Consider the following 22,603-nt stretch of genomic DNA (forward strand, 5'->3'; position numbering starts at 1 on the left):
TATGCTGGAATGCTGTTTTCCTTTCTCCAAAACTAACACTTTTCATTTAAACCAAAAAGTTCTATTTTGGTCTCATCCGTCCACAAAACATTTTTCCAATAGCCTTCTGGCTTATCCATGTAATCTTTAGCAAACTGCAGATGAGCAGCAATGTTCTTTTTGGAGAGCAGTGGTTTTCTCCTTGCATCCTGTCATGCACACCATTGTTGTTCAGTGTTCTCCTGATGGTGGACTCATGGACATTAACATTAGCCAATGTGAGAGAGGCCTTCAGTTGCTGAGAAGTTACCCTGGGGTCCTTTGTGACCTCGCCAACTATTACACGCCTTGCTCTTGGAGTGATCTTTGTTAGTCGACCACTCCTGGGGAGGGTAACAATGGTCTTGAATTTCCTCCATTTCTACGCAATCTGTCTGACTGTGGATTGGTGGAGTCCAAACTCTTTAGAGATGGTTTTGTAACCTTTTCCAGCCTGATGAGCATCAACAACGCTTTTTCTGAGGTCCTCAGAAATCTCCTTTGTTCATGCCTTGATACACTTCCACAAACATGTGTTGTGAACATCAGACTTTGATAGATCCCTGTTCTTTAAATAAAACAGGGTGCCCACTCACACCTGATTGTCATCCCATTGATTGAAAACACCTGACTCTAATTTCACCTTCAAATTAACTGCTAATCCTAGAGGTTCACATACTTTTGCCACTCACAGATATGTAATATTGGATCATTTTCCTCAATGAATAAATGACCAAGTATAATATTTTTTGTCTCATTTGTTTATCTGGGTTCTCTTTATCTACTTTTAGGACTTGTGTGAAAATCTGATGATGTTTTAAGTCATATTTATGCAGAAATATAAAAAATTTTAAAGGGTTCACAACCTTTCAAGCACCACTGTACTGTGAACAGTGACCAGTTTGAAGAATACAGGAGTATTCCTTTAAGGAACTTTGATCCAGTGCAAAGTCCTCTCCTTCTTTGCAGTGCAGTGTTTTTCCTGCTAGCAGCTCAGTGATGCAGAGACCTGCCCAGCACCCATCACAAGTTAACTTCTGTTTCTGAAGCACACAAATAATGTAGCAGTACATTCTGCCTATCTCCTGTATATTACTGTTTTGCTCAGATTAATATTATGGTGAGAAAAGCAAAGCATGGACTGAAGCAGAGTTTTAAGGCCAGTGTGTCAACAGTCCTCGAAAACTCCAACACAAAAGCCCTGCTGGGTTATTTTAAGCTCAATAAATAGGTCGTGATTACTGAAAACAGCAACACAAGCTTGAGAAAAGGACAGGTGCAATGGGGCGGACATTTCAGAAAACCCCTGGAGTTCCCTTGGGTGCTTTAGGTGAAGCACTCAGGCTGAAACGTCTGACTGTGGAGAGACTGCAGAACTGGGAAATCCATCTCTCAGCACTTTTCCCCTTCGCTCTTTCTTTTTAACTCTTAAGTCAGATTAAAGGCAGCTATCAGTGTATATGTAATCCAGTCAGAATAAATAATGGAAACAAATAAACAGGGGCAATAATTCAAAATGAAAACGTTCAACATAAATAATAGTAATAATAATAATATGTTAAAAATAAATAATTAAAACTAAACAATTTGACATTAGACATTTGCTATGTACATCCTGACAGAAAAGCTGTTCCCTATTCTTTCTATGAAATATTAAACTGAAGAGACAGAGAGACTGGGCTAGGAAGGAGAAATTAAAGAGATGGAACCATCTCTCCATCATTCACTCATCACATTTCTGTTAATGGTGGTTCAGCAGTTTGGAATACTAACATGCCCACAGCTTTCACCTGTTGTTTCTGCAACTAGGACGATAATGGCAATGTACAAATGATAAGTGCTTGTGTACATTACATTATATTACATACCCCTTCCCCAACGGTCTGAAATTCAGTCATGGATTATAACTGGGATGACAAATACAATCCGAACATCTGTCCGCATCAGGAGGTTTAACATCAGGAGTATGAAACAGGCTTTATTAGCATGCTATTGCAATTCCTCTGAGGGAAATAAAGAATGGAGGTGATCATCTGTCTCTTTCTCCCTCTGATTCCTCTGCCCCTGTCTTCTATCTTCCTCACCTAATGGAGCAGCAGGACATTTACTATTTGTAATATATTAGTATTTAACCTCAGGTTTCCTGTTATATCTGAGGCCTAAAAACAGCCACTGTGCCTTTTTTTTTTTTTGCTTCCAGCCCCTCTGTGTCTCTCAGTGTGTGTTAGGCTCTCTTTCTGTGTCACGGGGGCTGTAACCATTGGCTGGAGGCATGATGGGGGTTTTGGGCTCAGAGTCCCTACTGACTGAGGGACGATGATGGCGAGAAGCCCGGGTGAACAGGCGAAAGGCTCCTCTGCAGATCAGACAGAACCAGTACACCTGAGGAGCCATGAGGAGAGCAGCACCCATGTTACAGTGCCACGGAATGGACAGCGGCACCATGTACAGGGGGATATCCGCATACCTACCACACACACATACACAAACAGTCACATCACATGCCAATGACAAGAGACTAAACATTTACACTGCTATTTTTTGCATAGCAGATACAGTGGGGCAAAAAAAGTATTTAGTCAGTCACCAATTGTGCAAGTTCTCCCACTTAAAAAGATGAGAGAGGCCTGTAATTTTCATCATAGGTATACCTCAGCTATGAGAGACAACATGAGAAAAAAAAATCCAGAAAATCACATTGTCTGATTTTTAAAGAATTTATTTGCAAATTATGGTGGAAAATAAGTATTTGGTCAATAACAAAAGTTCATCTCAATACTTTGTTATATACCCTTTGTTGGCAATGACAGAGGTCAAACGTTTTCTGTAAGTCTTCACAAGGTTTTCACACACTGTTGCTGGTATTTTGGCCCATTCCTCCATGCAGATCTCCTCTAGAGCAGTGATGTTTTGGGGCTGTCGCTGGGCAACACAGACTTTCAACTCCCTCCAAAGATTTTCTATGGCAGGGGTGGCCAACCAGTCGGAGCCCAAGAGCCACAATTCTTACTGTGTTACGGCAAAGAGCCACATCGGCACATGAACATGGGCACACAATTACCCTTCCTTCTGCGCGCGCGGACACACACACACACACACACACACACACAGAGCCACATTGATGTCACACTCCAACTTAACCAATGCCCCACACCAACATGATGATACATTTACTGCAGTACCAAGACCACAGGCCAGTCATTTTCAACAGTGGCGACTGGTGAAGAAAATTGTAGGTGGGGCACAAAGGCAGACATTGTTTACATGTGGGGATTCCCCCCATTGGGGGGGTTCCGGGGGGGCCTCCCCCGAAAAATTTTGGATTTCTTAGATGCAATTTCCTGTATTCTAGTGCATTTTGGAGTTACCTTTTTAACATCGAAAATGCAAAAGCCATTTTGATTCAGCTTGAATTCTCAATTGCATGACCTGCACAAGACCTGCATTCAAATAAATAAGTATTCAAATAAATACAGTCAGTCGGAAAATGGAAATTACAAAGTGCTAATTTAATTTCCTCAAACAGTACAAGCTCCATCTATGGGGTTGAGATCTGGAGACTGGCTAGGCCACTCCAGGACCTTGAAATGCTTCTTACGAAGCCACTCCTTCGTTGCCCGGGCGGTGTTTGGGATCATTGTCATGCTGAAAGACCCAGCCACGTTTCATCTTCAATGCCCTTGCTGATGGAAGGAGGTTTTCACTCAAAATCTCACGATACATGGCCCCATTCATTCTTTCCTTTACACGGATCAGTCGTCCTGGTCCCTTTGCAGAAAAACAGCCCCAAAGCATGATGTTTCCACCCCCATGCTTCACAGTAGGTATGGTGTTCTTTGGATGCAACTCAGCATTCTTTCTCCTCCAAACATGACAAGTTGAGTTTTTACCAAAAAGTTCTATTTTGGTTTCATCTGACCATATGACATTCTCCCAATCCTCTTCTGGATCGTCCAAATGCTCTCTAGCAAACTTGAGACGGCCCTGCACATGTACTGGCTTAAGCAGGGGGACATGTCTGGCACTGCAGGATTTGAGTCCCTGGCGGCGTAGTGTGTTACTGATGGTAGCCTTTGTTACTTTGGTCCCAGCTCTCTGCAGGTCATTCACTAGGTCCCCCTGTGTGGTTCTGGGATTTTTGCTCACCGTTCTTGTGATCATTTTGACCCCACGGGGTGAGATCTTGCGTGGAGCCCCAGATTGTGGGAGATTGTCAGTGGCCTTGTATGTCTTCCATTTTCTAATAATTGCTCCCACAGTTGATTTCTTCACACCAAGCTGCTTACCTATTGCAGATTCAGTCTTCCCAGCCTGGTGCAGGTCTACAATTTTGTTTCTGGTGTCCTTTGACAGCTCTTTGGTCTTGGCCATAGTGGAGTTTGGAGTGTGACTGTTTGAGGTTGTGTACAGGTGTCTTTTATACTGATAACGAGTTCAAACAGGTGCCATTAATACAGGTAACGAGTGGAGGACAGAGGAGCCTCTTAAAGAAGAAGTTACACGTCTGTGAGAGCCAGAAATCTTGCTTGTTTGTAGGTGACCAAATACTTATTTTACCAAGGAATTTACCAATTAATTCATTAAAAATCCTACGTTGTGATTTCCTGGATTCGTTCCCCCCATTCTGTCTCTCATAGTTGAAGTGTACCTATGATGAAAATTACAGGCCTCTCTCATCTTTTTAAGTGGGAGAACTTGCACAATTGGTGGCTGACTAAATACTTTTTTGCCCCACTGTACATTTTTTTCTTGAAAGACCACCCCTTCTGTTTTAGAGAGACACCATTCAGAAAAACCAAGAACAATGATAGCAGAACACCAAAGAACAGGTTCCTTATGATACATGGATATGAATCGTGCATTATCAACAATCTGTGACACCCAAGTTTGTACAGTATTTTATACCTGACGCAAGGCACAGAGCCCCTGTCCCAGATTCTGATTAATCCTAAAGGAAGTGTATGAGACAGAACATACCTGCCATAGGTGTAGTAGAGGTAGGGGAAGAGAAGAACTCGACAGACGAAAAAAGTGATCAGCATGACTGCTCCGTTAACTTTATGAAGGAGAGTGTGCTGCTGCTTGTACTGAAGCATGGAAAGACAGACAAGGCAGGAGAAAGGAAGAGAAGGGGTGAGTACCAGGCAAGCTTATGAAAGGAGAATATCATCATGAGACCCAACAGTAGGAGGTACATTGCTCTTTCTTCTGGAAAGTGAGGGAGAGGGCTGTGCTCACAAGGAAGCTAATAAGAAAGAGGCAAAGATATACACACGCAAAGAGAATGCATTTGAGCAAACTGAGCTTCAAATGTGCTTGTTTATGGAGTCCACAATACAAAAAGAAAGCTAATTAGTAAGCAGAAAATGAGGAAGGAAAAATGGCTGATGGAAAATGTGTTGTTGGGTAGATGAATGTGCAATGGAGAAATTGGCAGTGGATAGATGAGTTAATGGATTAAGCAGTGTTGGGTAGATGAATGTGCAATGGAGAAATTGGCAGTGGATAGATGAGTTAATGGATTAAGCAGTGTTGGGTGGATGAATGCATGATGGACAATGTTGGGCAAATGCGTGTGTGCTGGAGAAAATAGTGTTGAGTGGATGAGTGGGTGATGGAGAAAGTGGTGTTGGGTGGATGAGTGCGTGATGGAGAAAGTGGTGTTGGGTGGATGAGTGCGTGATGGAGAAAGTGGTGTTGAGTTGATGAGTGCGTGATGAGAAAGTGGTGTTGGGCAGACGAGTGCGTGATGGAGAAAGTAGTACTGGGTGGATGAGTGCATGATAGAGAAAGTGGTGTTGGGTGGATGAGTGCGTGATGGAGAAAGTGGTGATGGGTGGATGAGTGCATGATGAGAAAGCGGTGTTGGGTTGATGAGTGCGTGATGGAGAAAGTGGTGTTGGGTGGATGAGTGCGTGATGGAGAAAGTGGTATTGGGTGGATGAGTGCATGATAGAGAAAGTGGTGTTGGGTTGATGAGTGCGTGATGGAGAAAGTGGTGTTGGGTGGATGAGCGTGTGATGGAGAAAGTGGTGTTGGGTGGATGAGTGCGTGATGGAGAAAGTGGTATTGGGTGGATGAGTGCATGATAGAGAAAGTGGTGTTGGGTTGATGAGCGCATGATGGAGAAAGTGGTGTTGGGTTGATGAGTGCGTGATGGAGAAAGTGGTGTTGGGTGGATGAGTGCGTGATGGAGAAAGTAGTGTTGGGTGGATGAGTGCATGATGGAGAAAGTGGTATTGGGTGAATGAGTGCGTGATGGAGAAAGTGGTGTTGGGTGGATGAGTGCGTGATGGAGAAAGTAGTGTTGGGTGGATGAGTGCATGATGGAGAAAGTGGTATTGGGTGAATGAGTGCGTGATGGAGAAAGTGGTGTTGGGTGGATGAGTGCGTGATGGAGAAAGTAGTGTTGGGTGGATGAGTGCATGATGGAGAAAGTGGTGTTGGGTGGATGAGTGCGTGATGGAGAAAGTGGTATTGGGTGGATGAGTGCATGATAGAGAAAGTGGTGTTGGGTTGATGAGTGCGTGATGGAGAAAGTGGTATTGGGTGAATGAGTGCGTGATGGAGAAAGTGGTGTTGGGTGGATGAGTGCATGATGGAGAAAGTGGTATTGGGTGAATGAGTGCGTGATGGAGAAAGTGGTGTTGGGTGGATGAGTGCGTGATGGAGAAAGCGGTGTTGGGTGGATGAGTGCGTGATGGAGAAAGTGGTATTGGGTGGATGAGTGTGTGATGGAGAAAGTGGTGTTGGGTTGATGAGTGCATGATGGAGAAAGTGGTGTTCGGTGGACGAGTGTGTGATGGAGAAAGTGGTGTTGTGCAGTCAGATGAGTACTGGATCGTGTGCTACAAAGTCCTGGTCCAAAGGAAGTGTTGTGAATGTACCTGAATGAGTATTTTTCCCAGACAAACAGATGGAGTGCTGAGTTCAGCTAGGAACATGACACCTTGGAAAAAATCCCCCTTTCCTTGTCGCCAGAACTGAAAGAAAGAAACCATTTTCGTTCTCACCAAATATTATTCATGTGTTATTCATATCTTACTCACTACTCCACTTAAATCTATACTTAGCAATATAAAAACCCATTTGTAAGTAAGTGTAATGTGCTTTTTAATGAAAAAATACCATTAAGGACAGGGATCCATACCTTAAAATGTTTTTTTTTAATTTAAATACAAGCACAGCTCTCTATTTTGAAGCGATCATGACTGCCTTATTTCCTCCAATGGGTCCAACCCTCACAGTAAGAACTCAGAAGTGTCTCCATCCATCAGAGTCGAAAGTAGCAAGCTTTTGGAGTGCACTTAACTTCTCGTTTTATTTAATAAAAACAAAGTTGGTGTTTTCCTGCCACACAATCATTGACACTGATGTACTGTACATAGAAACAACTATCATAGTTTAATAATGAACATGTGGCCTGAGCAACAAAAACATCCTGACAGTCACCTATTTTATGTCGGAGCTGCTGTTCATAACAAATGCATGAGCTATGAGCCGTTTCCTGAGGTAGTTAAGAGAAACAGGAAATCTGCATCACAGATCTATGATATAGATCTATAATATTTCTTACTTGAGCTTGACTCATATTTATAGGAAATGCCCATCTGTTTCTGCAGCCGTTTTCTTATTCGGGATAAAAACAACACGTAGAATCTGAGGAGTGAAGTGTCAATCCTTGAGAAAAAGACCTTTCTGAAGATCCTTTGAAATAAATATAACTTTTCGGTTCTAAACAGCGTTTCCCCTTCAAAGTGGCCTGTGTAGGGTTCATCGCATCAGAGTTTTTCCCCGATCTCTGCTGCACTTCCTGTATTTAACAATTATTCCACGAAATTGAGTCGTACATGAGTTGATAGCCAACGAGGCGCGTAGCGAGATTCATCTCATCTCATTATCTCTAGCCGCTTTATCCTGTTCTACAGGGTCGCAGGCAAGCTGGAGCCTATCCCAGCTGACTACGGGTGAAAGGCGGGGTACACCCTGGACAAGTCGCCAGGTCATCACAGGGCCGACACATAGACACAGACAACCATTCACACTCACATTCACACCTACGGTCAATTTAGAGTCACCAGTTAACCTAACCTGCATGTCTTTGGACTGTGGGGGAAACCGGCGCACCCGGTGGAAACCCACGTGGACACGGGGAGAACATGCAAACTCCGCACAGAAAGGCCCTCGCCGGTCGCTGGGCTCGAACCCAGGACCTTCTTGCTGTGAGGCGACAGTGCTAACCACTACACCACCGTGCCGGCACGTAGCGAGATTGAGTGGAATAATTGTTTTATTCTATCCAGATTCACTGGATTTTGAGAAACAGAGCATTTTTATTTTTTGCAAAATCGATAAATAAAAACTTTATACAAAACGACCGATAAAATCATTTCTGCTTAGGAAGGCTTCTTAAAAAGCTATTGATGGCTGCATGGATTGACTTTAGTGGTATTTTTGTAGAAGGTGCCGTCTTGCTGTCGTGCCGAGGTATAGAATAGCTTTAGACATTTATTTAATTCTTCCTTGGACAATTCAGTTATGTAATTTTCAAACGTCTTTCAGCTTTTGAACCAGTCTAAAAAAAAATATTCAACAAATTTTAATGCTTAAAGATGAAGAATGTAAACAAACCAGTGAAATGACAGTAACAATTTGTAAAAAATGCTATAATAATAATTCTTCCAAAAAAAAAAAAGATACGTTCTTACCATCAAATACTTTCAATCCATATATTTTTTGCTTTTTTTTATTTTTTGGGGTTTTATTTCCAGGTAGAGTTTTTATTTCATCCTCGGTTGTTTCAGCAACACGCTCCGCCATTCTGTTTTTCTCTACTCACGGTATATGAGCTGATAGCCTAGTAGTAGAGCAGCCAATCAGAGCGTTCGATTGCTCATATCCAGTGAATGTGGATAGAATTTTAACCAATGGCACCTTTGTAAAATATACCCTTCTAACAACGCCCAGGATATACCCTCTTAAACCTGCAGGAGCTTGCTGATAAGAACCCCACAAACCACGTCCCAGAAATCATTTTGAATATATGAACAGTGCATATTCACAAAAGTGTTACATCTCAGGCAGTTAATGCTTAAGCTTCCGTCGATGCAAGAAACAGAAAATATCCAAACAGTACCAAAAATGAGGCAGAATACTGCTGCTGCTGCCTATTCTGACATTTTTATCCCCAGACTTTCCACATCAATCAGCTCATTCAGTAATGCACTGTAGCTGTATGTTAAAGACAGACTCCATCAAATCAATTAAACTGCTTCATTTCAAACACCACTCCCTTTTCCACAGTTTCTTCATGGTTGTGACAGCGCTCAGACTTTGTCCAGTTCTATCTGATGTTTCCATTGAAAGATCAATAAAACGGATTAAACTCAAGAGCGCAATGTCTGAAAGCAGGATGTCAGGACTGGAAAACAGGCATATCTGCAAAACTCGATATGAAAGTTGCAGTAAAAATGTTTATCGAGGTGAAAATTAGGCTACTGTTGCATCATGGACATGAAGTGTTGAATGATTCGTCCTAATCAAAGTCTCTGAATAGATGCTTTTGAAAAAAAAAAAAACTAAATAGGAATAGGACAATGGAATTTTGTCGGTTTTAAAATAATAATAATAATAATATTATTATTATTATTATTGTTACGACCATAAACCAGTCTCTTGCTTTGTTCTGGGCACAGCACATTTAATTAAAATTGACCACCATAAAAACACCTACAGTATTTTTAAGGTTTGCGGAGGATCCTCCAAGTTTGCACTATACCATCGACCTACACCACGCTGAAACATGAGCGATCCTCTTTCCAACTCACCACAGACACAGGGAAGCAGACAGTAACCATGACAACATGATGAAGCACCATGAGAAACTCTCGCCACAGGTAGCTGCGAATGGCCGTGCTCATTTTCGGTGCGTCCTCCTCGTGACCTTTGACTTGCATCTTGTACCAGTAGCACAGGAACATGGCATAAATGTCATAGATAAAATAAGGGACCGCAAACAGGATGTAGGTGCTAGTGAGCCAATGCCTGCAGACAAAGAAGACAAACGAGAAGAGGAGAAGGATTGAGGGGAGGAAAGAAGACAAAAAGCCATGTCTGTCATGCAGTTCTATGCATTGTTGAGGCTTGAATACCCACTGCCTACCTATTATTCCAGTGCTTGACATTAAATGCCACTAAGAGCTGCGTGTGGATTCTACTTTAGGACTGCACACCTGTCCAAACATGGCCTGCATAATGCAGCGCAGGGGAGGGAGGAGGGCCTATGGCACTATTCAAACTAACCACTGCTCCCACTTTTCCTCAACTTTGACTATCAAAATCAGCATCCAGAATGTTCTCCTTTCCCTTCCTCCTTCTTGTCTACTTTCCCTTTCTGGACCAATCCTCTTAATCCACCTACCGTACGCATATGCTCTTTTTGCAGCTGAGTAATAAATCTGACTGAAGCCATGACAAAGTGAAATTCACTACAGCGTCGGAGTCTCAGACAGCTCGGCTTCATCACGTTGCCGTGGCCGTTAGAACGCCACAGTGGATTTACAGCGCAAAACTAATTAGGTTGAGAGCCTATTTTGATTAGAGGGACACAAGGTGAGCTGAAGGCAGTCTTAGAAAAGCTCATTTTACACAACTTTACACTGACATGCACACAGCCCTGTAGCCTGCAGGTCTCTGTACTGGAGAAACTAAAGATAAAGAAATTGACGCTGGAAGTAAACCTAATGCCAAAGCCTCCAGAATGCTACATACTACAGTACAGCTTTCACTGATTACAATAATACTGGTAATGCAAGTAATACAATATATCTTCTTCTTCTTTTGGCTGCTCCCGATTAGGGGTCGCCACAGCGGATCTTTCGTCTTCGTTGCTCCCTGTCTTCTGCATCCTTCTCTACCACACCTGCCACTTTCATGTCCTCTCTCACCACATCCATGTATGTCCTCTTTGGCTTTCCTCGTTTTCATTTGCCTGGCAGTTCCGTCCTCAACATCCTCCTTCCAACATGTTCTGCATCTCTTCTCAGGATGTGCCCATACCATCTCAGTCTCATCTCTCTTAGCTTAATTCCCAAGCTCTCCACATGTGCTGTCCCTCTGATGTGCTCATTCCCTATCCTGTCCAACCTCCCATCGCAAACCTTAACATCCTCAACTTTGCCTCCTGTCTCTTCGTTAAGGGTACGGTCTCCAATCCAAACATCACAGCTGGTCTCACTACTGTCTTATACATCGTACCTTTGACTTTTGCTGGGACTTTCCTATCACTCCCAAAATCCTTCTCCAACTGCTCCACCCTGCCTGCACTCGCTTTCTCACCTCACTATCGCAGCCCCCATTTTCCCGCACAGTTGACCCCAGGTACTTGAATTCCCCAACTTTCTTTACATCTACTCCTTGCATCTTCACTACACTCTCATCCCCATTCTCACTGATGCACATGTATTCTGTTTTGCTACTGCTCACCTTCATTCCTCTTCGTTCCAATGCATACCTCCATCTCTCAAGTAATACAATATATCTGTGCATAAATTCTGAATAAATATCTAAACAGCGTTACGTTAGATCGAACACTTACTGGTCCTCGATGATGTCTTCACATGATGATGCAATGATGAACCCTGCTGAGGAAGCCAGGACTGCTTGAATGGAGGACACTAGCCTGTAAAAATGCAGTGACTAGGTAGTGTGATGTGCTACGGTTGATTATGTTACACAAACAGCATGTCTCAAAGCATTGCTCTTATTAAAAAAAAAAAAAAAAAAAGCACTTTTCCAACATTTGTTTAATTAATTAAAGAACGACACAATGCACTTTTGGGCGGCACGGTGGTGTAGTGGTTAGCGCTGTCGCCTCACAGCAAGAAGGTCCGGGTTCGAGCCCCGTGGCCGGCGAGGGCCTTTCTGTGCGGAGTTTGCATGTTCTCCCCGTGTCCGCGTGGGTTTCCTCCGGGTGCTCCGGTTTCCCCCACAGTCCAAAGACATGCAGGTTAGGTTAACTGGTGACTCTAAATTGACCGTAGGTGTGAATGTGAGTGTGAATGGTTGTCTGTGTCTATGTGTCAGCCCTGTGATGACCTGGCGACTTGTCCAGGGTGTACCCCGCCTTTCGCCCGTAGTCAGCTGGGATAGGCTCCAGCTTGCCTGCGACCCTGTAGAAGGATAAAGCGGCTAGAGATAATGAGATGAGATGACAATGCACTTTTTATTCATTTTAGTTACTCTTAGTGTTGTGGATTGTCTGTGAAATCCTGTTATCCATTTATTGCATGTTAGTGCATCCCTACCAGCCTCTTAATTCTCGCAAAGTTAAAAAGACAAAGTCCGAAAAAGTTTCCTGTTGTGGAAAATGTATTCCACCATTGTTACAGTGGGACAAAAAAGTATTTAGTCAGTCACCAATTGTGCAAGTTCTCCCACTTAAAAAGATGAGAGAGGCCTGTAATTTTCATCATAGGTACACTTCAACTATGAGAGGCAAAATGAGAAAAAAAATCCAGAAAATCACATTGTCTGATTTTTAAAGAATTTATTTGCAAATTATGGTGGAAAATAAGTATTTGGTCAATAACAAAAGTTCATCTCAATACTTTGTTATATACCCTTTGTTGGCAATGACAGAGGTCAAACGTTTTCTGTAAGTCTTCACAAGGTTTTCACACACTGTTGCTGGTATTTTGGCCCATTCCTCCATGCAGATCTCCTCTAGAGCAGTGATATTTTGGGGCTGTCGCTGGGCAACACGGACTTTCAACTCCCTCCAAAGATTTTCTATGGGGTTGAGATCTGGAGACTGGCTAGGCCACTCCAGGACCTTGAAATGCTTCTTACGAAGCTACTCCTTCGTTGCCCGGGCGGTGTGTTTGGGATCATTGTCATGCTGAAAGACCCAGCCACGTTTCATCTTCAATGCCCTTGCTGATGGAAGGAGGTTTTCACTCAAAATCTCATGATACATGGCCCCATTCATTCTTTCCTTTACACGGATCAGTCGTCCTGGTCCCTTTGCAGAAAAACAGCCCCAAAGCATGATGTTTCCACCCCCATGCTTCACAGTAGGTATGGTGTTCTTTGGATGCAACTCAGCATTCTTTCTCCTCCAAACACGACAAGTTGAGTTTTTACCAAAAAGTTCTATTTTGGTTTCATCTGACCATATGACATTCTCCCAATCCTCTTCTGGATCATCCAAATGCTCTCTAGCAAACTTCAGATGGGCCTACACATGTACTGGCTTAAGCAGGGGGCACTGCAGGATTTGAGTCCCTGGCGGCGTAGTGTGTTACTGATGGTAGCCTTTGTTACTTTGGTCCCAGCTCTCTGCAGGTCATTCACTAGGTCCTCCCGTGTGGTTCTGGGATTTTTGCCCACCGTTCTTGTGATCATTTCGACCCCACGGGGTGAGATCTTGCGTGGAGCCCCAGATCGAGCGAGATTATCAGTGGTCTTGTATGTCTTCCATTTTCTAATAATTGCTCCCACAGTTGATTTCTTCACACCAAGCTGCTTACCTATTGCAGATTCAGTCTTCCCAGCCTGGTGCAGGTCTACAATTTTGTTTCTGGTGTCCTTTGACAGCTCTTTGGTCTTGGCCATAGTGGAGTTTGGAGTGTGACTGTTTGAGGTTGTGGGCAGGTGTCTTTTATACTGATAACGAGTTCAAACGGGTGCCATTAATACAGGTAACGAGTGGAGGACAGAGGAGCCTCTTAAAGAAGAAGTTACAGGTCTGTGAGAGCCAGAAATCTTGCTTGTTTGTAGGTGACCAAATACTTATTTTACCAAGGAATTTACCAATTAATTCATTAAAAATCCTATAATGTGATTTCCTGGATTCTTTCCCCCCATTCTGTCTCTCATAGTTGAAGTGTACCTATGATGAAAATTACAGGCCTCTCTCATCTTTTTAAGTGGGAGAACTTGCACAATTGGTGGCTGACTAAATACTTTTTTGCCCCACTGTACAAAGCAATGACTGACAATGGATCATAATGGATCACATTTTTCTTTCTAAACATGACATAGTGAAACAGTATACTCAGCAGGGAAATACGGAATAACTGGACTTTTGTTTAACCCACTTGAATTTAATTGTGGGATTTTGAAAACAAACATACAGTGAGACCTGGATGATGAGTGCTCCGGGTAGTGTTGTAATCAAGACCACCTAAACCGAGACCAAGTCATGACCAAGACCAGAGTGTATCGAGACCAAGACTTTGAGGGGCTGAGATCAAGTCAAAACCAAGAGCAAGGCAGGGCGAGAACGAGTCAAGACCAGGACCAGACCAGTGTGTGTGAAAGGGGTGGGGAGGGGTAACAGCCGTTAACAGGAAGAAACATTTCAAATTAGCGATGAGTCACGCTACTGGTCGTATTTGAAGCAGGACATTTTTACATCCAATCACAGTAATGATGATCACAAATAAATCAGACAATGCACCGGCAATTTAGTGAAATCCCTGCAGTTGTGGTCTTGACCGGACTTGAAATAAAACCCCGAGTCCTCAATGTCCGAGACTGAGACAAGGCCGAGTAAAAATGCAGCCGATTCCGAGACGAGACCTTCAAAAAGTGGTCTTGAGACTGGTCTCAAGTACTACAACACTAGCCCAGGGTATAGGAAAGGGAAGGTAAAACTCAATATTATCAGTTAATATTATATTTAACCACATCCACAAATGCATTGTACATAATGACAGTCAAAACTCAAGTGTTTTAACAGAAGCTGGAAAAAAAAATCACAGTATGATCACTAGCTGACTGATACAGATGAACTGTGTACAATATCACAGAGACCTAATGCGGTTAAAAAGCTTGATTTTGATTTCAGATGCTTTATATAAAATATGATAATAAATTATGCAGTCTGTGTCTTGATGAACATATCCATTTTCTCCATTTTCCCACATCCTACACACAGCCCCATCACAGCATTACGGCTTATATCACAGAGAAATTGACTATTTGCATCATGTGCGTGTAAGGTTGAATAGGAATATAGAGTACCTTGCGGAGACGATGACAGCGTCGGCCTCGCTCCACTTCAGCCCTGGCGCGTGTTTCAGACATCGCTTCGACAGCAGGAAAAGGCCTGGGAAGAATATGGAGCCGGCTGCTAGGATGCTGAGCATGGTCCTTGCAATACTGCTCTGCTTCTCTGTCTATCTCTAAGGAGTGGAATGATAGGCTTTAAGACATGTCCCTACATTCGAAAAAACAAAAGTGACTACCAGAGCTGATTTACATATACATTCACAAATGTTGCCCAGCTGTTTTTGTATATGGAAATAAATATTATACTATGAAAAGACATGGAGATCACTCAAGGCAATACCATTCAAACAGTGTGGTTGTAAAAAATACTAGCAGAGTATTCTCACACATCCTATGTAGTTACTAGCCTAATTCAGAATCAGAATCAGAATTCTTTACTGTCCATTAAAGGGATCCTCCAGCAGATTGATTTTCAAAGTTATTTTATGTAAAATTAGTCATAGATGTCAAAAATCAAGCGTTCATTTTCGGAGACCAAATAGTTGCTGAGAAAAATGCATTTTTTTTCATTTCGTTTCATTTATTATACAGGAAAGTATTAAAAGTAACAGTGCAGTTACAGTTAAGACGGGCCTGACTCAGTTTAACAAACTGGTTTACAGCAGGTTCCTGTTCTGCAGAACACAAAACATAAAACAGTCATAACAAAAGCAGGACATTAACATGAACTAAACACAAATAACTTTTTAAGAATAATTAAATAATTTTTTAAGAATACTATGGCGGCACGGTGGTGTAGTGGTTAGCGCTGTCACCTCACAGCAAGAAAGTCTGGGTTCGAGCCCTGTGGCCGGTGAGGGCCTTTCTGTGCGGAGTTTGCATGATCTCCCCGTGTCCGCATGGGTTTCCTCCGGGTGCTCCGGTTTCCCCCACAGTCCAAAGACATGCAGGTTAGGTTAACTGGTGACTCTAAATTGACCGTAGGTGTGAATGTGAGTGTGAATGGTTGTCTGTGTCTATGTGTCAGCCCTGTGATGACCTGGTGACTTGTCCAGGGTGTACCCCGCCTTTCGCCCGTAGTCAGCTGGGATAGGCTCCAGCTTGCCTGCGACCCTGTAGAACAGGATAAAGCGGCTAGAGATAATGAGATGAGAATACTATATGAGCTTCCTGTGATAATGACGTATGCGACCATGCCACACACTCTCTTTGTTAATCTACCCAGCAGCAGCTGTAGATCATGTAAAAAATAGACACCCTATGGGTACATGTGGCTACTGCTTATAAATAAAATTGTTTTCTGATCCCATGTCCATACAGTAAATATAACATATATACATATTATTAATTATACTAACCTCATCTCTTGTAAGCATCACCAAGCTGTGAGCAGCATCAGGGCTTGTAGTATTTTGGTTACCAAATTTGTTTACTGTGTTTTGTTCAATATACAGTGCCGTGAACTCTATTTTCAAAATCGTAAGAAAGCACTTGTTCATGAATTGTCTTAGAAGCATTATTTAGTACTAATGAGCACATTTTGTTTCACAAGTGTAGTGTAAAGACTCAAAAATAAAATTAAAAAATTAAAGCGAATAGCAGAAATTTGACCAATTATACTTTTAACTTTTATTCTTAGTTTTCATGAAGGAGCTGATTTATTCCTAAATGGGACTTTTGTAATCGCAAACCGAGCGGATCGCTCAAAAAGATTCCAGTGTTGTCTTCGCTGCCTTCTCGAGTTTTTGCTGAATGGCTGGAATTCTTGGCGTAAATATCTGCCAAGGACCAAACAAAAGCTGTGATAATCAAAACTTAAATTTTCTTAAAATAAACACCACTTACTTGACATCGAATCAGTAGCCTTGGCGAACCACGAGGTGAATTTCATTTATCTTTTTATCTGCCAACTATCTTCCGATACTACAAAGTTATAACGAGGTTCCTCTTATTTTGTTTTTGGTTCTGATTGGTTCCGAAGTTTATTAAGAAGTAGAACGGGTAATCAAACTTGATCAGGATAAGTGCTGATTGGTTACGAAGTTTTGCTATTGTTACACTCATTCTTACAACACGATGACAGAGCGGCTTCGCCGCTCGTTCTTGTGTACCTTTGATAATGTGAGATCAACTGTTCATATCGCCAGATCACGATTTGGTGTTCTGGTGATTGTAATGCTTATGTGTATGCGCATGGGCAGTGCACTATTGTTACACTCATTCTTACAACACAATGACATAGTGGTTACTGCCTAGCTTTGCCTCTATGAGGCAGTAGTCACAAAAAAGATTTTAGAGTGCGAAGTGTCATGTCGTGCTGCGAGTTGAGCCATTTTAAATTGAGACTTTAGTGCGTGCAGCCACACACGCTACACACACACTTTGCCACACACACTTTCTGTAGATCATGTAAAAAAGATTTTGCAGCACGAGGTCTCATGTCTGATCCAGGTTCTGTTGGTGACCCTCTGCCACAGCTGAGCAAGCACACTTTGTATTTTCTCTGCGGAAATGCAGTCCAGTTCTAGCTTGTGCTTTCTTTTTTAGCATCATTGTGGCATTTATATGCTACATAATGAGACACACTTATTTAAAAACTGATAAATTCAGTAAAATACTTGTAAAACTAGCAAAACTACGATGTAAACAGAGAATATAAACAGCCGAGTTGCTCCAAGTGACCACTACTTGATGTCATCGCATATATCACCACCCCAGGAAGCCCATCTTGTATTCTTAAAAAAAAAAGCATTTTTCTCGACAACTATTTGGTCTCTGAAAACGAAAGTTTGATTTTTTAAATCTACAACTAATTTTACATCAAATAAGTTTGAAAATCGATCTGCTGGAGGATTCCTTTAAACTTACATAACATGAACAATTGTCTTTAGCAGTGGCATGGAAGAAAAAAAGACATACGTCATACAAAACAATAGACATTAAGAACAATACATTACAATAAAATACTGTAAAATAAGCAAATGGCATAGTCAGTTCCAGTTTAGTCTAATAATAATAATAATAATAATAATAATATTAATAAACAGAATAGGAATAAAATAAATAAAATTAAAAGTTGAGTGTGCGTTGAGTGGGCAGATCCTGCGGGACTTAGGCTACATCCACATGACAATGGCAACGAGATTTTTTTTTTTTTTAAATATCGCATCCACATGGGCAACGGATCAGTAAAATATCAGGTTCATATGGCAACGCAACGCTTGCTGAAAACGATGCAATACACATGCCACACCACTACATGCGCTGTAAGACGGTCCCATCGGAGACACCAGAACAATAGAAGTAGACGCATGCGCACAACTGCGCATGCGCACAGTGACTATCCCTGTCACTGTCACACGCACACACTTTCTCACTCCCTATCCTATGGATATAGTCCCTTTAAATCACGTGCTCACTTTTTGAATGGAGACGCGGAAAGAGGAATGAACGGGGGTAGATGGAAGCCGGTACGCCAACATTCTGATATCCTCCAGAATTCTTTAATGGTCCAGAATAAATTGAATGCTACACGTTGATGGATTACTTTGTTCTTCTACACCCTTTTTGAGGAATGTATTGTCGGACTTAAACCAACATCTGAAGAGGTGAGATCGCTCCTTTTTTTTCCCTATTTTTGCTGGCGGGATTGACTCTGCCCTAAGGGCTATTCTCTCTCTCTCTCTCTCTCTCTCTCACTTTGCACCATTACACAATAAATACTCACAGTGAAAATATTTTGTAAGCGCGTTTCATGAACCAAGTTATAGGATTTGTTGACAACTCGCATCGAGTTCGTTACACTTCTACCCGGCGTGAAGCACATGTGGTTGTGACGTCATCGTAAACAAATCCGTTCAACTCATCTAGACGACTTCGCAACGGCTCCGTTGCCAGATTTTTTCACTCTGGAACCCATTCTCAAAAGATTTCGTTTTGGGGCACCCAAAACGCCAGTGCCGTGTGGACGCCAGGCCGAAACGATAAACAATTTTATCAGATTCACCTGAATCCGTTGCCGTGTGAACAGGGCCTTATTTTAGCAGTCCCTTGTTGAGAATGGCCACAGCTGCTGGGATAAAAGATTATTTGGGGGCCATTCTTCTTGGCCATTGGGACTATAAGTCTGTGGCCTGATGGCAGCAGTTGAAATGCATAGTGGAGAAGATGGGTGGATCCTGATAGATCTGGCTTGCCTTTTTAATTAACGCCTGAGAATGTAAGTCCTGGAATGGAAGATGTGCAAAGTGAGAGAGAGAGAGAGAGAGAGAGAGAGAGAGAGAGAGAATAGCCCTTAGGGCAGAGTCAATCCCGCCAGCAAAAATAGGGGGAAAAAAGGATGTTTACATCCAATGATCTTTCTGGCCTGGTTGAAGATTTGTGCCAGTTTATTCTTTTGTTTCACTGAGAGGCTTCCGTACAGACAGGGTGCGCTGGCTGGTGTTGAAGCTCCTCAGTTTCCTGAGAAGAGCAAGGCACTGTCTTTCTTTTTTTGTAGATGTAATCGACATTGTCCTGAAAGGTGAGCTGATTATCTATTATTTTTCCCAGGTATTTAAAGTGAGTGACCTGCTCCACTTCCTGGCCCTTCATGCTGATTGGCGTGAAGGTGAGCATGGAGCCTGTGCCGCCTCCTTTCCTACTGCCGCCCATACACAGCTCCATGGTCTTAGTAACATTAAGATCCAAAAAGCTGCTGTCGAACCAGAAAGCAAGGGTGTTAATATACTGGCAGCAGGAGGTGCTGTTTGTGTCTAGCAGGCAGGCTACTAGGGCCATATCATCCGCATATTTAATGAGCGAGAGGTCACTGATGTTACACTGTACTTTGTTTGTGTATATGAAGAAGAGCAAGGGAGATAAGACACATCCTTGAGGAACACCTGTATTCAGGACAAGAGTGTCAGAGAGGATGTTGTTGACACAAACTCGCTGGGGTTGGTCTCTCAAGAATTCCTTGACCAGGAGGACCAGACTGCCGCTGACATTCAGAACACACAGGCGCTTCAGGAGGAGATGGGGCTGGACTGGGTTAAATGCTGAGGAGAAACCCATAAATAGGATACGGACATGAGTGTTGATTTTGCCTTTGCCTTTGTCTAGATGACTGTGGACCCTATCCAGGAGGGTGAGTGTGGCATCCTCAACACCTCGATTAGCAAACTGCCTGGGGTCCAGTGATTCAGCTACTTGAAATAGCAGTTCATCACGTATTAGATGCTCCATACACTTGCTAAGAAGAGATGTGAGAGCATCCATCCATTATCCATAACTGTTTATCCTGTGCAGGGTCACAGGCAAGCTGAAGCCTATCCCAGCTGACTATGGGTGAGAGGTGGGGTAGACCCTGGACAAGTTGCCAAATCATCACAGGGCTGACACATAGAGACACACAACCTTTCACACTCACACCTATGGTCAATTTAGAGTCACCAGTTAACCTAACCTGCATGTCTTTGGACTGTGGGGGAAACCGGAGCACCCGGAGGTATGCAAACTCTACACAGAATGGCCCCTGTCGGCAACTGGGCTTGAACCCAGAACCTTTGGGTGGTAGAAAAGGGCAACTGAACTTGCTTGAAGATTCTTGAAAACGTTTCACCTCTCGTCCGAAAGGCTTCCTCAGTTCTGTCTGACTAATAGGGAGTATCAGATATTTATCCTCTCCTGGATCAGAATCAGAATTCTGATGACAAGTTCATCTAAGGTGTCGTTGAGGCATCATGTTGGTGTGGATCACTGGAGGCTGGGTGTGAACGGTGAGTCATTAGGGTGATCAAAGGATTGCCCGTTAGGGTGATCAATGGAAAGCTGACTCTCTCTGTCCTCCTGTGAGTCACCGAAAACAGCTGTCACAAGAGGACAGAGAGTCAGCTTTCCATTGATCACCCTAACGGGCAATCCTTTGATCACCCTAATGACTCACCGTTCACACCCAGCCTCCACTGACCCACACCAACATGATGCCTCAACGACACCTTAGATGAACTTGTCATCAGAATTCTGATTCTGATCCAGGAGAGGATAAATATCTGATACTCCCTATTAGTCAGACAGAACTGAGGAAGCCTTTCGGACGAGAGGTGAAACGTTTTCAAGAATCTTCAAGCAAGTCCAGTTGCCCTTTTCTACCACCCACAGTTTACTATGACCTGGATGATTGAGAATCTTCACAGACATGAACCCAGAACCTTCTTTCTGTGAGGCGACAGTGCTAACCACTACACCACCATGCCACCCGGTGTGAGAGCAATAGGTCTGAAATCATTATTGGATTTGGCATGAGGGAGTTTTGGTACAGGTATAATGGTCGCTGCCTTCCAGGCCTGGGGGTAAAAGTTTGAATTCAGGAATAGCGGGAACACTTGGGTGACAGTGGGTCCCAGTTGGGTCACACATTCCTTTAAAACCCTCCTCTTGAGTCCATCTGGGCCACAGGCCTTGTGAGGGTTAACCTTTTACAGCATGGAGATGACCCTTTCCTCCTGGATAATCACTGGGCATGAGCTCAGTCCAGTTCAGACAGCGTCACACTCATCCCTGAACTCCCTTGTGTCAAATCTGGAATAGAATGAGTTCAGGTTGTTTGAGAGATTGAGGGGGTCCTCACACAAAGCAGCTGGTCTGTGCTGCCTGCCCGTCATCTTATTCAGTCCCCTCCATGCATTTCTCACATTACCAGTCCTCAGTTTCTCCTCAACCTTGTCCTTGTAATCTGTCCAAGCTTTTTTTGATCAAGCATCTTATTTCCTTAGTCAGCTCTTTCATTTTTTGCAAATCACCCTGAAGAATAGGCTTTTTTCTTCAGGTTTAGAATCAGAAAGCCCTTTATTGCTGTTACATATTAAAGGGATCCTCAAGCTGATTTATTCTCAAACTTATTTGAAGTAAAAGTACTCACAAATTTCAAAAATCAAACTTTCATTTTTGGAGACCAAATAGTGTTCGAGAAAAATGAATTTTCTTTAAAATGTCAGATGAACTTCCTGGAGTGGTGATGTATGCGATGACGTCAGGTAGTGGTCGCTTGGTGCAACTCAGCTGTTTACATTCTCTGTTTGCATCATAGTTTTGCTAGTTTTACAAGTATTTTACCAAATTTATCAGTTTTTAAATAAGTGTGCCTCACTATGCAGCATATAAATGCACAATGATGCTAAAAAAGAAAGCATAAGCTGGAACTGTACTGCATTTCCGCAGAGAAAATGGCAAGTATGCTTACTCAGCTGTAACAGAGGGTCACCGACAGAACATGGATCAGACATCAGACATCTTTTTTACATGATCTACAGAAAGTGTGTGTGGCAAAGTGTGCGTAGTGCATGTAGTGTGTGTGTATGGCTGCGTGCTCTAAAATCTCGGTTTAAAATGGCTCAACTCACAATGCGACATGACACTTCGCACTCTAAAATCTTTTTTTTACATGATCTACAGCTGGTGCTGGGGAGATTAACAAAGAGAGTGTGGCGTGGTTTAAAACAGAGATTTTAGAGCGTGAAGCGCACAGCGTGACATGACACTAAATTTTTAAACTTAACGCCAAAACTCCATTCATCTGAATGGGGGAAAA

General features: G+C 42.8%; 1 protein-coding gene across 3 annotated transcripts in view; it reads right to left on the reverse strand.

Annotated features, from left to right (window-relative positions):
• Window positions 1–1,637: 1,637 nt before the first annotated feature.
• Window positions 1,638–22,603, reverse strand: part of tlcd3ba (TLC domain containing 3Ba) — a 41,508-nt gene continuing 20,542 nt past the window's right edge. For all 3 annotated transcript variants that reach the window (XM_060902653.1, XM_060902652.1, XM_060902655.1), the window contains exons 3-8: window positions 15,046–15,206; window positions 11,615–11,698; window positions 9,846–10,062; window positions 6,906–7,001; window positions 4,996–5,105; window positions 1,638–2,485 (exon numbers count right to left, since the gene is read on the reverse strand). In XM_060902653.1, coding sequence (XP_060758636.1) covers window positions 2,233–2,485; window positions 4,996–5,105; window positions 6,906–7,001; window positions 9,846–10,062; window positions 11,615–11,698; window positions 15,046–15,170 — 885 coding nt within the window. In that variant the 5' untranslated portion in view covers window positions 15,171–15,206 and the 3' untranslated portion in view covers window positions 1,638–2,232. The remainder of the gene's footprint in view (window positions 2,486–4,995; window positions 5,106–6,905; window positions 7,002–9,845; window positions 10,063–11,614; window positions 11,699–15,045; window positions 15,207–22,603) is intronic.

Source organism: Neoarius graeffei, chromosome 20 (assembly GCF_027579695.1).
Source record: "Neoarius graeffei isolate fNeoGra1 chromosome 20, fNeoGra1.pri, whole genome shotgun sequence".
NCBI classification, from domain to species: domain Eukaryota; kingdom Metazoa; phylum Chordata; class Actinopteri; order Siluriformes; family Ariidae; genus Neoarius; species Neoarius graeffei.